At 37.4% G+C, this 14,927-nt stretch overlaps 1 protein-coding gene across 1 annotated transcript; it reads left to right on the forward strand.

The window, feature by feature from the left end:
* The first annotated feature begins 157 nt into the window (after positions 1-157).
* On the forward strand, positions 158-9,814 carry cfdp1 (craniofacial development protein 1). Its single transcript, XM_047597374.1, has 8 exons — positions 158-373; positions 569-639; positions 1,774-1,900; positions 2,538-2,751; positions 3,183-3,292; positions 5,551-5,691; positions 7,872-8,030; positions 9,605-9,814. The coding sequence occupies exons 2-8, from the start codon at positions 573-575 to the stop codon at positions 9,693-9,695; spliced, it is 909 nt and encodes a 302-aa protein (XP_047453330.1). The 5' UTR covers positions 158-373; positions 569-572; the 3' UTR covers positions 9,696-9,814.
* Positions 9,815-14,927: the final 5,113 nt, after the last annotated feature.

Consider the following 14,927-nt stretch of genomic DNA (forward strand, 5'->3'; position numbering starts at 1 on the left):
CTTTTATGTTGAAGGGCTATTCTTGCAGGGCTTTACCGTAATGCTTGGAATGCACATACAATGCAAAACAGACGATATTAGCGTTACCCTAGTGTAATAGGAGTAATGTGTGCCAGACATGTTATGTCTCAATTCAGTCATTCGAAGCCAGCCGAAGTGAAAAGGGGAATGCAGTTGCTACAATGCTTTGTTTCAGAGCTGACGTTTCAGTGACTACCCCGAGTTTACGCACCGTGTGAATTTTAGCAGAATTTGGCGGCCCTTACGAAATTCTGAGTTTGAGCCCTTTGCTTTGCCGTAGTTGAATCCGGAAGTCACATTGCATTTTCATTGACGGTTCTATTCCTCCTTACTGGAAGGTTGCAATAATAGGGTTAGTTTACTTTAAGTTACTAATTGCATTCGTATCTGCTATGTTACAATAGTGAAAGTGCGGCATTTTAGCGCTATATTATTGGAAGGGAGGTATTTGTGGCCAGTGTGGGTTACGTTTGTGTTTTCGTGACAAGCTATTAGAAAACATAGTGACCACTAGCTGTTTTTCATTTAGCTACTCATTCCCTTGCAGCATCATGAACTATTCTGACTTCGACTCAGATGGATATTCGTCGAATGAAGATGCAGACTACGTCCCATCAGGTGAGGACCATAAACATGCTAAGTACAGTATTTCATCACGCGCAGTATCGTAGTTTGAGTTGTAGCTTGAGCTGGCCTCAAATGGGATCAACTCTACCGTGTCCTGGAAAAGAGACCATAAATACGGCCAGTATTAGACTTGCTTGCCTGATACTTGTCAGACTCGGATGTACTGGATGTAACTGCGGTGAACAGGAGGACACAGTATGGTTATTATGTAACTGGAATAACAGAGCACTTAATAACCAACCACGATCAGCTGAACAAAAACGCTGTGATAAACTAACAAGTATGCTACAGTTTATTTTCGCTTTAGACAATCCAGAAGTTAGGTGCACTCTTACACTACAATGTAGCAAAGAAAACCAAAAAGATTGACTTGCCAAAATATCGATGTTCTTGGTGGATCGCTGAGTAACGTTACAATTAGATGTCGAGACATGTTTTTTGTGACACAACAACAGTGGTATTTCATTTCACTTTAAAGTTGTGATGTTTTATATACAAGTCACTTTCCCATGCATCCTTGCTAAAACTGCCAGAGATACAAGGGCATTTTTTTTGCTTCTGTGGCACGGTGGAGGTCCTTTTCTAACTGTGCTGTCTCCTCATGGACCATCCTGCTCCAGATGTTTCTCTTAAGGGCACCCTCCTCCCACTTGCTGTGGTCGTAGCAGCACTTTCTGAAGTGGGCTTTAATGTTGTCTTTGTGCCGCTTCTTCTGGCCCCCTTGGGTGTGCTTTCCTTCTTTTAATTGGCCGTACAACATCTGTGTCAAAAGACGGTTGTTGGGCATGCTTATGGCATGGGCTGTCCATTGTAGTGGAGCCGAGTGATGTTGTGGTGATGCTGGTGATATTGCTCCAGGGTTCTCAAAAAACTCTTACCCTATATGGTGATCAATTTCAGCATCAATGACAGTTCTTGTGGAAAGAAGACTGTCAAGGTAACCTTAAGTTACCCAGTCATTCAAAAGCAGATATGATATTGCTTGATAATCCTTTAAATATGATTGAGATTATATGAATTGGAGGTATTAAGTAATGTTATACGTTGAAGGCAGAAAATTTCAGGATCTATGTTTTCGCATTGATTGCTCTAATTCATAATGCCTTCTGCATTCTTTCTCCTCAGGTGATAACCTCAGTGAAGATGATATTAATGAGTGTGAAAAGGAAGACCCTCTTCATGAGGATGACAGTGTGCCACATCCCGGCAATGCTGGCAAGAAGAAAAGGAAAGAAAAGGACACCAAAATGAGGTGAGTTGAGGGTAGGACTGAGCATGTTTTCGCCAGATTGGATATTTTTCCCTTTTCAAAAAAAGTATTCACCTCCTTTAAGTCAGTATTTAGTAAATAACAGTGTTTCCCACAGGATTTTGTGAGACTGATAATTATAATGGTGTAATGTGTTATTTAGAAGGAGAAAATACACTTATCTAGAGGATGTGTAAGCAGCATTGATACAAACATGATCCACTCACACAAGAAAAAAAAAAAAATAGAAAGCACAATATTTTACAGTTGAGACTAGAACTCTGTCATTTAATGGATCAGTGAAAGAAAGATGCGCAAACGTAACATTGCTAAAATTTGAATACAATACTTAAAGAAACGTCCCCCCCCCCCCCCACACACACACACACATGGATCATAGATTAACTATGTTCTGTTATACCACTACATTATACAGCATTCCATAATAAGTAAATCAAACACTAGCTGCATAATAATAACTTTGTATTTTTAAGCAGCCACCATAGGTTCTTCTGTATGCCTGGAAAGGGAGGGTGGTTTCTACAACCTCACCACAAGATGCCACTGAATCCTACATACTGTGCTTTAGTAAAACAGATATGCATTGATATTGACTTTTATTCACTGGTAAAACCTACAGAAAGAGGAAGATAAAGGTGCTCAAAGTAGACAAGGATGATGATGGAAATGAAGAGCCTGAGCCGCTGCAGGAAGAAGTGAAAAAAAACACGGAGGGAGAGGATGATCGTGAAGCAAGACAAAAAAAGAAATCAGATGACCTGTGGGCAAGTTTCTTATCTGATGTTGGATCCAAACCGAAAGACTCCTCGTCTGCTTCACTGTCTGTACAGAATGTAAGTATGTTTTGAATCTTAAATGTCTAATAACGGTGGTACTCTGTTTTTGACACTTGGGGGAGTTGCAAATTCTAACGCACAATTTTAAATGAATGAATGAATTAAGCAACAGTTGAACCACTAAGTTAAGATGAACATGCGTAATCTCAACATCAAACCTTTCTCTCTTAGGAAGCTTGAGTCTGAGAAGGGCTGGACTGGACTCCAGTGCACTGCACTTTAATGTATTCATGAATTTATACTGTGCCTTTGACTGCTCAGTGTGCTCTTTAATTACCCCTTGGGGATAAATAAAGTAATTGAATTGAATTGAATAATGTGTCATGTTTGGAACCCACAGTTACACTGGGTAAAATACGTTGTGTGGATTAATAGTCTGGATTTCATCAATGTCTCAATCAGACTGACTATTGTGTTTTTATGTTTAGGCGGATTCCTCCGTACTGAAGGTTGCTCCTTTGTGTACAGAGACAAAAGCACCAGGACCTTCTAAAGTCACCATCACAAAAATTTTTGACTTCGCTGGAGAAGAAGTTAGGTATGCCTCTGACTCCTCCTTACATTTTGACATAGTTGAGAAGATTGATCAAGAGATGATACCACACACACAACAATTATTTTCTGCTTGCACAATTGTATATTTATTCACTTAACATTTGTGGTCAATCCATGCGGGTCGTAACTGACCCGGAATGATAAGGTGAATATTTCCATCATCAGTGAATATTATCTTAGTGTAACAAATCAGAAGTTGTTCTATTACCCTCACACATGGATCACTGATTAAGAATACTTACTTTTTTTTTTTTTTTTTTTACATTTTCTGTAGGACAAATTACGCAAACTTCATATTGGCAATACATACCTGGCAGTACACCCTGTTGTTGTTTAATACCCCTTTCAAAATTATGCAGAAGCATATTTCTCCAAAACAGCTGCTGTAGTATTACCATGAGGACACCATTAGTGTGCGTAGTGAGTTTGGTGACACTACACTCCATCATATTGAAGTTATTGATTAATATTCCTAATAAAAATTCCCATATATTACGCAAAAAGCCTTTCTTTGAAATCAAGTGTTGTAGTGTAATCTGTAGGAGATCAGTGAAGTGTGTAGTGATTTTGGTGACACTACACTGTATTATAGTGAACCTATTGAGTATTATTGTAACATCTCTTGTTGGTGTTGCACTTTGTAGACGGTCCCTGCACACTGCTCTCACTGCTGGCTGCACGTAAACACTGATGTTATCGGTGTGGCTCCGAGGATGGCTTGTTTTGATGAAAATTAGGTTGTAGCTTGTTGTCTATCTTACTACGTACTCTTGAAAATATGCGTGTTTTGTGTTTTAACAAAGTTTCACTTAAGAGTTATTAATCCCAGAAGTTCAAATCTGCCAATGTCTTTCCAACTTTACAGAAGTCCCGGGTTGATCCGGCAATCGACCCAGGTATGAATTGAAAGGGGCTTAATGTGTCAGTGCATGTTGTACATAGTACAGTATAGAAATTGCAGCATACACAACATTTTCAGATTGACCGTCCTTTACTGGGTAATGAAAAATAGATCTTAAATAAGCCATGACGGTATGTGTAAAGCTGTAGGCCAGACCTTCACAAGTGATCTTACAGTTTAGCATGAATACCATGCTTTAACTGTCAGTGTGAAACAGATAATCTAATTTGAATTTACAGTCTCAAGTATGCAATTGAAGCAACATAATTATCATAGCTCATGATATTTATTTTTTCAGACATGAGTCAACATAATTATTACTATGTACCATAAGAAAACTGTATATCACAACCCCAGCCCTGTGTGCTCTTTATAATTATGGCTCCATATAATTAGCATACCTAACTGAGAAAGCGTTTCAGTGGTTGTGGTGTCTATGCAGTGCTGATTTCATATAGCCTCCTTGTATATGTGTGGTAAGAAAGCGTACATACTACATTATAGTTTACTTTTTAGTATGCAGATTAAGATGTAAATGGTTCAGCAGCTGTGTAGCTTAGCTATCTGTTGATGGATTTTATTCTTTTGATAGGTGAAGTTGTGCTTTTAAATTTATTGGTGCCATTTAAATGTACATTCTGTACAGTTTGCAGTTCTTAATGAACAGAACCTTTAATTTTTTTGTGATTTCTAATGTTACCAGTAAATACTTTTGTTTGCAATTTCTAAACTCTCATTAAATTTAAACTTATATACTAGCAATTATTTTACCCTCATAGTTGATGTCTTAGAAGCAGAAAATGGGCAGTTGTAAGTATATGAACTGCTTCAACAAGGCCAAATTGTGATGCTAGACAACTGGGACAGAACATCTTCAAAACTGCAGCTCTTGCAAAGTATTCCAGTAAGAACGGTGAAACTAAGACATGGTCACGAGTATACTATGGCTCACTGATGCAAGTGAGGAGCAAAGGCCTGCCCATGCACCCTCCATCCAAGAGATGGACTTACTAATTTTGTCTTTGCAGTGTGTGTGAACATAATTTCCATGGTGAGACTGACATTAAAGACTTTTTAAAAGGTCAAGTCACTGTGAGTAATTTCTGCTGTGCTATTTAATGCACACATAAGCCTGTCTTAATTATTATTATCACTGCAAAAATAGGGCACCACACTAGTATTCCATTAGCTAGGACAAAAAAGTCCTAGCACTGTTATGTATTTTTATTTCAAACTTCCTCTTAAGTTTTCTCGTCTGTATATTGAAGCAATTTCGTTAAAGCAGTGTCCATTTTTACATACAATGTTTAGCCGTGTGTGTGTCTGTTTCCCTCTTTCAGGGTCAATAAGGAGGTAGCAGCAGATTCCAAAGAAGCTAGGAGTTACATGAAGAGCCAGAACACCAAACAGGAGAATGAAGACGAAGAGACAAATTCCTCCTTCAACCAAATGCCAAAAAGCAAATCTCTTCCTGGTCCCAGGTATACACATCTTCATGCATACTTAATATATAATGTTCATTTCATTATGTTGTTGATATGACTAGCTAACTTCTTGGGAACAGGTGTTGTAAAATCTTGCAACAGAGAAACTCCAGGTTTTTTTTCCGTGCCAGCACAGTTATAATGAACAAAATTTCCATATTGATCATTATTCGGTAGTCTCTTGTTTAAGCTAGCACAGTGGAGATGCCTCTTTCATATTGCACAATTTAAAGCAAAACCATTTTCCATGTCTTGTCAGTCTTCACCAGCTGTCGGCTGCCTAGTTGTGATTGGCACAGCTCAAGATGTGCCTGTGACTTAAAGAAAACGGTACTACAAAGAACTGGCTGGAATTTGGGTCATTATTAATAAAAATCAGTGTTGCCTGTTGTTCACAAACAAAAACTCTAATATGTACCATTGTCCTTGCATTTCTTACATTTCTTACATTGACATACGTCTGACCACCTTTCCATCTATCAGTCTTGCTTCAATTGCAAGATTGACAGATGAGGTTTTTTTACCACAGACATTTTAGAGAGCTCTAAAGATTCACTTCAATAGCAAACAGAACTCTAGACTCATAATGTTGGAAATTTAAATTTCCTGATGTCCTAAAGGGGTTTAAACCATGGGCACATCATTTTTGAATATATGTCTTTGTCATTTGTTTAATATTATGAAAATGACCAAACAATGACAATTTTATGTGCCATTTGTTTGAACATAGAAAATACTTATCATGCAGCTGGGGTAGGACACAATATCTGGTCAATCACAATCACTGAGCACTTTATTAGGTACACCTTGCTAGTAAAAGGTCAGACCTCCTTTTGCCTTCAGAACTGCCCTAATTCTTCGTGACATGTTTTCAACAGTGTGTTGGAAACATTCCTCAGAGATTTTGGTCCATATTCACATGATAGTATCACACAGTTACTGCAGATTTGTCGGCTGCACATCTATGATACGAATCTCCCGTTACACCACATCCCAAAGGTTCCTCTATTGGATTGAGATCTGGTGACTGTGGAGGCCATTTTAGTAAAGTGAACTCACTGTCATGTTCAAGAGACCAGTTTGAGATGATATGAGCTTTGTGACATGGTGCATTATCCTGCTGGGAGTAGCCGTCAGAAGATGGATACACTGTGGTCATAAAGGGAACAACAATACTCAGGTAGAGTAGAGAGTAAAGTGTGCCAATAAAATATCTCCTACACCATTACAGTTATTTGAGTTACTGTTGCTTTTCTATCATCTGGAACCAGTCTGCCCATTCTCCTCTGACCTCCCACATCAACAAGGCATTTTTGTCCACACAACGGCTGCTCACTGGATATTTTCTCTTTTTCAGACCATTCTCTGTAAACTCTAGAGATGGTTGTGTGTGAAAATCCCAGTAGATCAGCAGTTTCTGAAATACTCAGACCAGCTCGTCTGGCACCAACAACCATACCACGTTCAAAGTCATTTAAATCCCCTTTCTTCTCCTTTCTGATGCTCAGTTTGAACTTCAGCAAGTTGTCTTGATCACCTCCACATGTCTAAATGCATTGAATTGTAGCCATGTGATTGGCTGATTAGCTGTTTGTGTTAACAAGCAATTGAACAGGTGTAGCTAATAAAGTGGCCAGTGAGTGTATATATCAGTATTTTACAACATGAAAGAGGCCCCTCCACTGTGCTAGCTTCAACAAGAGACTACTGAATAATGATCACTACACAATGGAAAATATGTTCTGTAAACTGTGCCCTGTCTTAAATGCATGTCGGGTCTTTTGTATGCACCAATTGGTAACATTGACACATGTCAACAGGAAAACCACACACAGCTATAACAAACTGTCTATTGTAATTTTAAACTGCATGCTTTCAGTTTAAAATCCTCGGGTCACCCATTACTGAAGTTCCAGAGCCAGTCTCTCTTCAGTGGTGACCAAGTGACATCATATCCACTCAATCACCTGTGAGACCTTTGCCACAGGCAGTCTGCCTCCACGGTACATTAGAATAGTCCATGTTTTGTTATGTAGTATATAAATCATATTTTTGACCCAGAAGGCAAGGTTGTGGCTCAACTAAATGGTCAGTTACCTTTTATTATGCCATGTGTTTTGGTTGTTGTAGTGTGTACTTAGTCAGTCACTTAAAGACTCTCCCTCCTGTTGTTTCAGTGCTAAGCGTCCAACAGGAATGTCAAGCATCCTGAATCGTATTGGGGGAAAGAAACAGAAAATGAACACACTGGAAAAGTCGAAGATGGACTGGGATGCTTATAAATCAGAGGAAGGCATCACAGATGACTTGGCCATTCACAACAGAGGCAAAGAGGGGTAGGAGATGTGTTTTTACCAGACTCAACAGAGCTTTCATGCACAAACACCAAATCACCAAACACCGAATCTTCACTTACTGAAACTATGACAACCAACACGATGCTCATAGGATGTGTTTTGACCGATGTCCTGTGTGGTTTCCAGCGTCACTAACCGCTGTACTATCCAACCGTAATGCTTAATAAGCAGTGTAGAACATGGACAGCTTAATGCTGTTTCTGATGTGACATGTACTGCATCCATGTTTTCTAATTTGGTCCGACAAATGTTACAAATCACCTGTCCAGGGTGTATCCCGCCTCTCACATGATAACAGCTGGGATGACAACCCCTGCGACCCCAGTGAGGATAAGCGGTAGTGAGATAGGAGATGAGATAGGATGAAATGTTTCAAATCCACAATTCCTTGTTGGGTCCATGCCATATCTCTCCACAAAGGAGGCATGGAAAACAGAGAAGTACACGCAAAAATTGTTGTATAAAAATGTTCAGCCACAATTAGCAGACCTAATGGGAAACACAGGGCCTGATCAGACCTTGCATTAAGATCCAATGTCAAGTGACCAGCTTTAGGTACGTGCGTTCAGACCTGTCATTAACATGCGTCTCCAAATGTATGGCCGGATCCAATCTCAGTTTTGAGCTCTGTATAAAAATAAACTCCAATATCATCTGGGACACAGTAGAATATCTTAACAGCTGATACCTCTAATGGATCCCTACTGTTGCTCCAGAACTGAGAATAGCACTGTTTTATATGTCTTCACAAATTAAGTTATTAATTATTGATCTCTGGCCTGATGTTAGTTACACTTTAATAGAACTTATAAATCCAACCCTGAAGGTTTCCATATGCACCATAGTCTCTGGTAATAAAGGTAAATAAAGATACCAGTAAATGAGAAATACGTAACTTAACCACACACAGCTTCTCATACATCAACATGATGGCATCAGTGAATTACAAATGAAAGTATCTAGTAAAAGTACATGAGTATGATTAACACAAAATCACATTCATGTACTCTTATTAAATACTTTCATTTGTAAATTCTTGCTTAATTTTATTTGGACAGAATATTTTCAAAGGCTCTCATTACTAATGAACAGACATTACTCGCAGTGATTTATCCTTTTCACAGTTTTTCACAGTTGTGTTTTTTTTCTGAAAGACTGAGGCAAAACTGTATTGCAGTATTCCAAAACACTGTTAGTGTGGTTGCAAATGTTGCATTTTTATTGCGATTTCCCTTTTTGTTAGGGAACTTGGACATATATAGTGTTATTTTGGAATGTTTCTCAATCAGTATTTTTACCACATGTCCTCATAATTGTTTGCAAGCAAAGTCATTGTACACAAACCAACTAGCAGACAATTTCCAAGGCTCATGTAGAAATGTAAAACAACCATCAATTAACTTTCACACTCCATGCTAAAGATATGTTGTTTAGTCTGGGAAAATGTGGGCTTGTGATAACAACGTAGCTTTTTGTCATGAGCTATTGTCAGTGTATATTTGTTCTTGTGGTGAGTACCTCAGGTCTTATGTTCTCTTTCTGTTTGTGTTTAGGTATGTGGAGCGGAAGAACTTTTTGGAGCGCGTTGACCACCGTCAGTTTGAGTTAGAAAAAGCAGTGCGACTGAGCAATATGAAACGATGACCCAGACTGACAACAAATACTTTCTCATGTTTCAACTGATGTTTCAAATGCATGCATCTTTATTTCTTACTCTGCTATTATTAGTTGCTATTTACGCAGTAAAGTGATTTCAAACTGTATTGGGTATTTTCTGTTTGTTTTTTTTGTTTCTGTTCTTGTGAGAACCAATTAGAGTTTAGACCTCCACACTTACGACATTTTGGGAAGTAAAGAACTAAAGTAAAGGACAGGCAAGAATAACCAGTTTCTGCTTCTGCTTCTCATTTTACCAATTCTTTTACCATTTTTCACTTTGGTTTGGCACACTAGCCTTTTAGAATGTAGCTGTTGGTAAACCACCTGCCTGTGTTTTAAACTGAAATTTTACCAGACTGAAAGATGATTAAACTGAACCTGAGGTAAAGATATTTAGTCAATAGAACAGTGCATTTGTAGGTAACGTATATCGTTCAAAAATCTCAGGACATTGGCACATAGGCATCTTCACATTCTCAGAGCTGGTCCTCCACTCCTGGTCTAAGTGACGTTTAGCTGGAAGTACAGAGGACCACAACTGCCATGTTTGACTTCATTTACTCCTTTTAATGTGAGACTGAATATACAGCGTTGGAAAAAAGTTTTCGGACACCCCATGCATTTGTGAAATATTTCATTAATAATCACTCTTAGGTCTTCAGGTGCAATTTCTTTTAGTGTAGTCACAGAAAAAAATCTAAACAAATCCTAAAACAGCCATTATTGATTGATCGGTTCCGTAGAAATACATAAGAAGATCAGAGCATTGATTGAGATTCTTGAGATAAGAAGATTGAGCATTGGGTTATTTTGGTACCATTGATCCTAATGAAGACACATTTGTTACCGTGCTTCCTGTCTATATACAGACAAACCTGGAAGACAAACCAACATCTGGTCCAAGGTTTTCTTCAGCAAGAAATGACTCCATCCTGATCCATATGTGTAGGGAAAACTACTGAGTGACATCACACAAGCTCCAACAGCAGACGTCAAATCACACTAGTGTCAGTGTTCCACTGTACGTCGTCTAACACAGAGACAAACAATCATTCTCACACACTCACACCTAAGGTCAATTTAGAGTCACCAATTAGCATAGCGAGCATGTCTTTGGAGGGAGATAAACCCTCGCAGACAAAGGGAGAACATGAAAACTCCACCCAGAAAGACCCGAGCTGGACTCGAACCCTTCTTGCTGGGAGAAATCAGTGCAAATGTTTCATGACAATATTTGAGATTGTCTGAAAACTTTTTTTCCACTACTGTATCAACTACATATGATAGAAATTAGTCAAAGTAACATCTTAACTAAGTATATTCAATACACAGGCAGGCATTCTAACAGGACACACAGAAGCCTGGATTAATGTTTTCTGTTTGTGTGTGTGTGTTTTTTTATTATTTGTTCAAAATTTGTTGTCTTGGCAAAGCTGAGGTGGTTGGGACATGTTATTATATGAATCATAACTTAACCATCAGAATCATAATGCAGGTTATGTATTTTGAGAATATTGAGTGTTTTTACAGAATAAAAGATTTTAGATTGTAGTGAGAAAAAAGTATTGTTCACTTCTCACTGGTTTTAATATTGTGGCTCATTGGTGTAGGTGTATTTGATACGAATACTATTTTAATTTTGTAATGTGAATGAACACAATGCCATATGGATACATGAGATGGTTCAGTTATTTTCACAGTTTTGGGCTATGATTTCTAACAGAGTATAGTAATTTCAGAAATCTTTATTTGCTGAGTCAAGGTGAAAGAAAGCTTTTTTACCGATTTTAGATTTCCAGGCGTTTAACATTTCATTGGAATTCTTCTGTTACTTCCACATTTTGACTAATTGTGCTTTTCTCCAGTGTTTCTCCCTCAGACACACATACAGTACATACCAATTCCCTGTCCTGACTGGCATCGTCATAAATCATGCTCTATCTATTGACACCTAGTTTCCTTATGTTAGAACATCTCAATTGACTGTTCAAAGTTTTCATCAGCTGTTTTTACAAGATTTGGTAAAAATAAGATAATACTTCATTGATCCCTATTGGGGAAAAATGTTACAGCAGCACAAGTCAAGAAAAACCAGTGCCAAGAAAAGAAATGAAATAGGACACAGAGAGCAGGCAGCAAAAAGACATTAAATAGGACAAACTCAACAGTCAACAAAAATGCACTACACAAGAACAAAGTGACAACTGTGCATAAAGTGATATAAACAAAAACAGACCCACTGAATTATAAACTTCCTCACCTAATATTAATTTGGTCTACTCTTGCAGCACAAATATTATATTATGCAAAATCAATTTACATAATTGAGTTAACCTGAGACCAGAAGGATCAACCAGCAGGAAACCTTAGGGACATTTTTGTCCATTTTGTGATTTTTTTCCCTCTTCATTTGGCTCTGTTAGTGTATATGGCAGAGTTTTTTAGTAACAAAGTCTATCTCTACACAAATTTTGAAATAAATAATAATAAAAAAATCTTCTTATAGGTCAACAGAACACTGTGAGAGAAAAAAAATATCACCTTCTTCTAACCTTAGCAGACAGAAATCTCTTAAACCACTTCAGCGCTTTACGAAAATACCAAAGATTTTGAGTAATTTTAACCCTTTAAATGTCAGTCTGATTACTTTAAGTCACTGTTGTTTTTATTAAAAAACAAATATATGAAAAATATTTAGCATAAAACCAATGTAGGGAGTCTTGGATATGACCAAGATTATCTAAAATCTTGACTTGATTGCATTATTAGGTTTTGTGTAGCATCAGATTTAATTTTAGATTTTAGATTTAATTTAATTATAGATCATTTTGGTCATTAGACTGATTTGAAAAAATGCCCAAGCCTCCTTACACTAGTTGTATGGAAAATAGCTAATTGTTGTTCATGATGCCTCCCAGCAAAAAGATCCGGGTTCGAGTCCAGCTCGGCCCTTCTGGGTGGAGTTTGCATGTTCTCTCTGTGTCTGCGTGGGTTTTCTCCGAGTTATCCAGTTTCCTCGCACCTCCAAAGACATGCTCGTTAGGCTGATTGGTGACCCTTAATTGACCCTCTGACCCTGTGTGAGCCCTGTGATAGGCTGGAGACCTGTCCAGGGTGTACCCCACCTCTCTCCCAATGACAGCTGGGACAGACTCCAGCAACCCCCACGACCCTCGTGAGGATAAGCGGTAGTAGAAGAATAGAATAGAATAGAATAGAATAGAATAGAATAGAATAGAATAGAATAGAATAGAATGCCCTTTACTGTCATTATACAGTGTACGAGATTGGAGAGTTTAACCTTTTCAGTGCAAAAAAAATAACACACAGATGTACAAAATAGTGCAAAGAAGGTACTATTTACGAGGTATACAGCGAAAGTTTAAATACTTATACCAAAAAAATATTGAAAATAAACAAATTTATAAAATAAAATATATATTGTTTTTATTGCAGTAGTGGAAAACGTGTGGCAGCTGTGGTAAAGTGACAACAGTGACTTCAAGTAATCAAACCTTTAAAGGGTTAAAATTCCTCAAAATGACAAAATTGTTGGTAGTCTTGTGAAGTGCTGAAGTGGTTTAATATTTTTTTCAGATTTTTTTTTCTGCATAAATCTTTTAATCAGTTAAGTTTATATAGCAGTTTTTGGACATGGAAGATCACAAGAGGGTAGTAAATTAAACGGATGCCTGGCAGTTAAAAGTGTTGAAATTGCCATTGTAAAGAACAGTGAAAAGTCACTTGTGAGGTACTGAGTAAGAGTGCAGGTACTACTATAAATATGGGACTAATCGGTGCAGTTAAGTTACTGCATGTAGGACGTAATTTATTTTTACTATGTATGAACTTTTATTGAAAACTGCAGTGCCATTTGTTGTAAGTTTATTAAAGTTGCTTTTTAGTGACACATTCTGCCTAGATTTTAAGGTGTCCTGTAGTGAATTATTTTTATGGATTACAGGAAACTGTCCTGGCATTACTGACCAATAAATGTAGATATCGCCTCCAACCAGACATGTTTCCCTCATACACAGTCTCAAAAGTAATTTGACAGGAAATATCAATGGTAAAGACCTTGACCTTTAAATACATTAAATAACAATTGTTGAAATATAGCTCTCTTATATATTTTTGATACATTTATGTTCTATTCTATGTGCACTGTGTGCACTGCTTGTGATGTTGAATGTTAAATGTCTGCTGCTGTTAACAACCAGAATTTCCCCACTGTGGGATGAATAAAGGCAGATCTTATATAATCTTGTCTTAACAAAACAAATGAATTGCTCATATACTCTGGGGGTTCAGACAACAATAAAAGTTGAAAACAGAAGCTAAAATTAATATTTTCTGAAATTATTCTTAAGAGCTGCATGTAAGTATGATAAATAAGAGGAGTCAATCACATTTTTTGGAAATCACATGAATAAAATGATTTTTTCCACATGTTTTATACATTAATAATTAATGGTTTACTTGCATGGATTTGACAGCACTGATATGAATAAACATGTCGATTACCAAAGACATACGTCACATTTGTGTAAATGAGATTATGGTGCATTTTTCTATTCCATCTATCTCATTGTCTCATGTGGGTTCAGTTTTTACCTCATAGACATAGTTACAAATACATATAGTTATTATATAGTTAATGCATTATTTTATTTTCTCTCACAGTGTTTGTAAAATTCCATTTTGCCAACCACAATCTATTAACAATAAATTCTGTGTTGTAACTTGCCTATTTTAAATATTAACTTTCAATATGAAAGATCCGTGTATTTAAAAAATAGTTTTAATATACCTGACAAATTTAGACAAACAGCTCAGGCGCATCTGTAAATAGTATGTTGATACATTCAAATACATTCAATTGAACTGCCCGGATGTTTGTCTGCAGGCTAATGTCAAGACGGAATGAAGAAGCAAATGGTCTTAAGCATATACAGTTAAGTAAATAGTAGATGGTCTTGCTCTTATATAGCGCTTTTCTACCTACTCAAAGGTACTCAAAGCGCTTTTACAGTCAGAGACACATCCACCCATTCAGCCCGCTCTACCTACTTGCTTGATGTAAAAGTACATCAAGCATTTTCAAATACTAATCCCTTACAACTATTGAAAGCTTTTCTTTATTATCCAAAACATTCCCAAGGGGGCACGACGCCGTGGCTGGTGAACCAACCGTGGGACGGTCCCTTTAAGGCTGGA

Source organism: Mugil cephalus, chromosome 10 (genome assembly GCF_022458985.1).
Source record: "Mugil cephalus isolate CIBA_MC_2020 chromosome 10, CIBA_Mcephalus_1.1, whole genome shotgun sequence".
NCBI classification, from domain to species: domain Eukaryota; kingdom Metazoa; phylum Chordata; class Actinopteri; order Mugiliformes; family Mugilidae; genus Mugil; species Mugil cephalus.

Bases quoted from the DNA above. Each gene is read 5' to 3' on its own strand.
- cfdp1 (XM_047597374.1), top strand. From the start codon at position 573: ATGAACTATTCTGACTTCGACTCAGATGGATATTCGTCGAATGAAGAT. The intron at 640-1,773 runs GTGAGGACCATA...CTTTCTCCTCAG, and splicing joins TGCAGACTACGTCCCATCAG to GTGATAACCTCAGTGAAGAT. The intron at 1,901-2,537 runs GTGAGTTGAGGG...TAAAACCTACAG, and splicing joins GAAAAGGACACCAAAATGAG to AAAGAGGAAGATAAAGGTGC.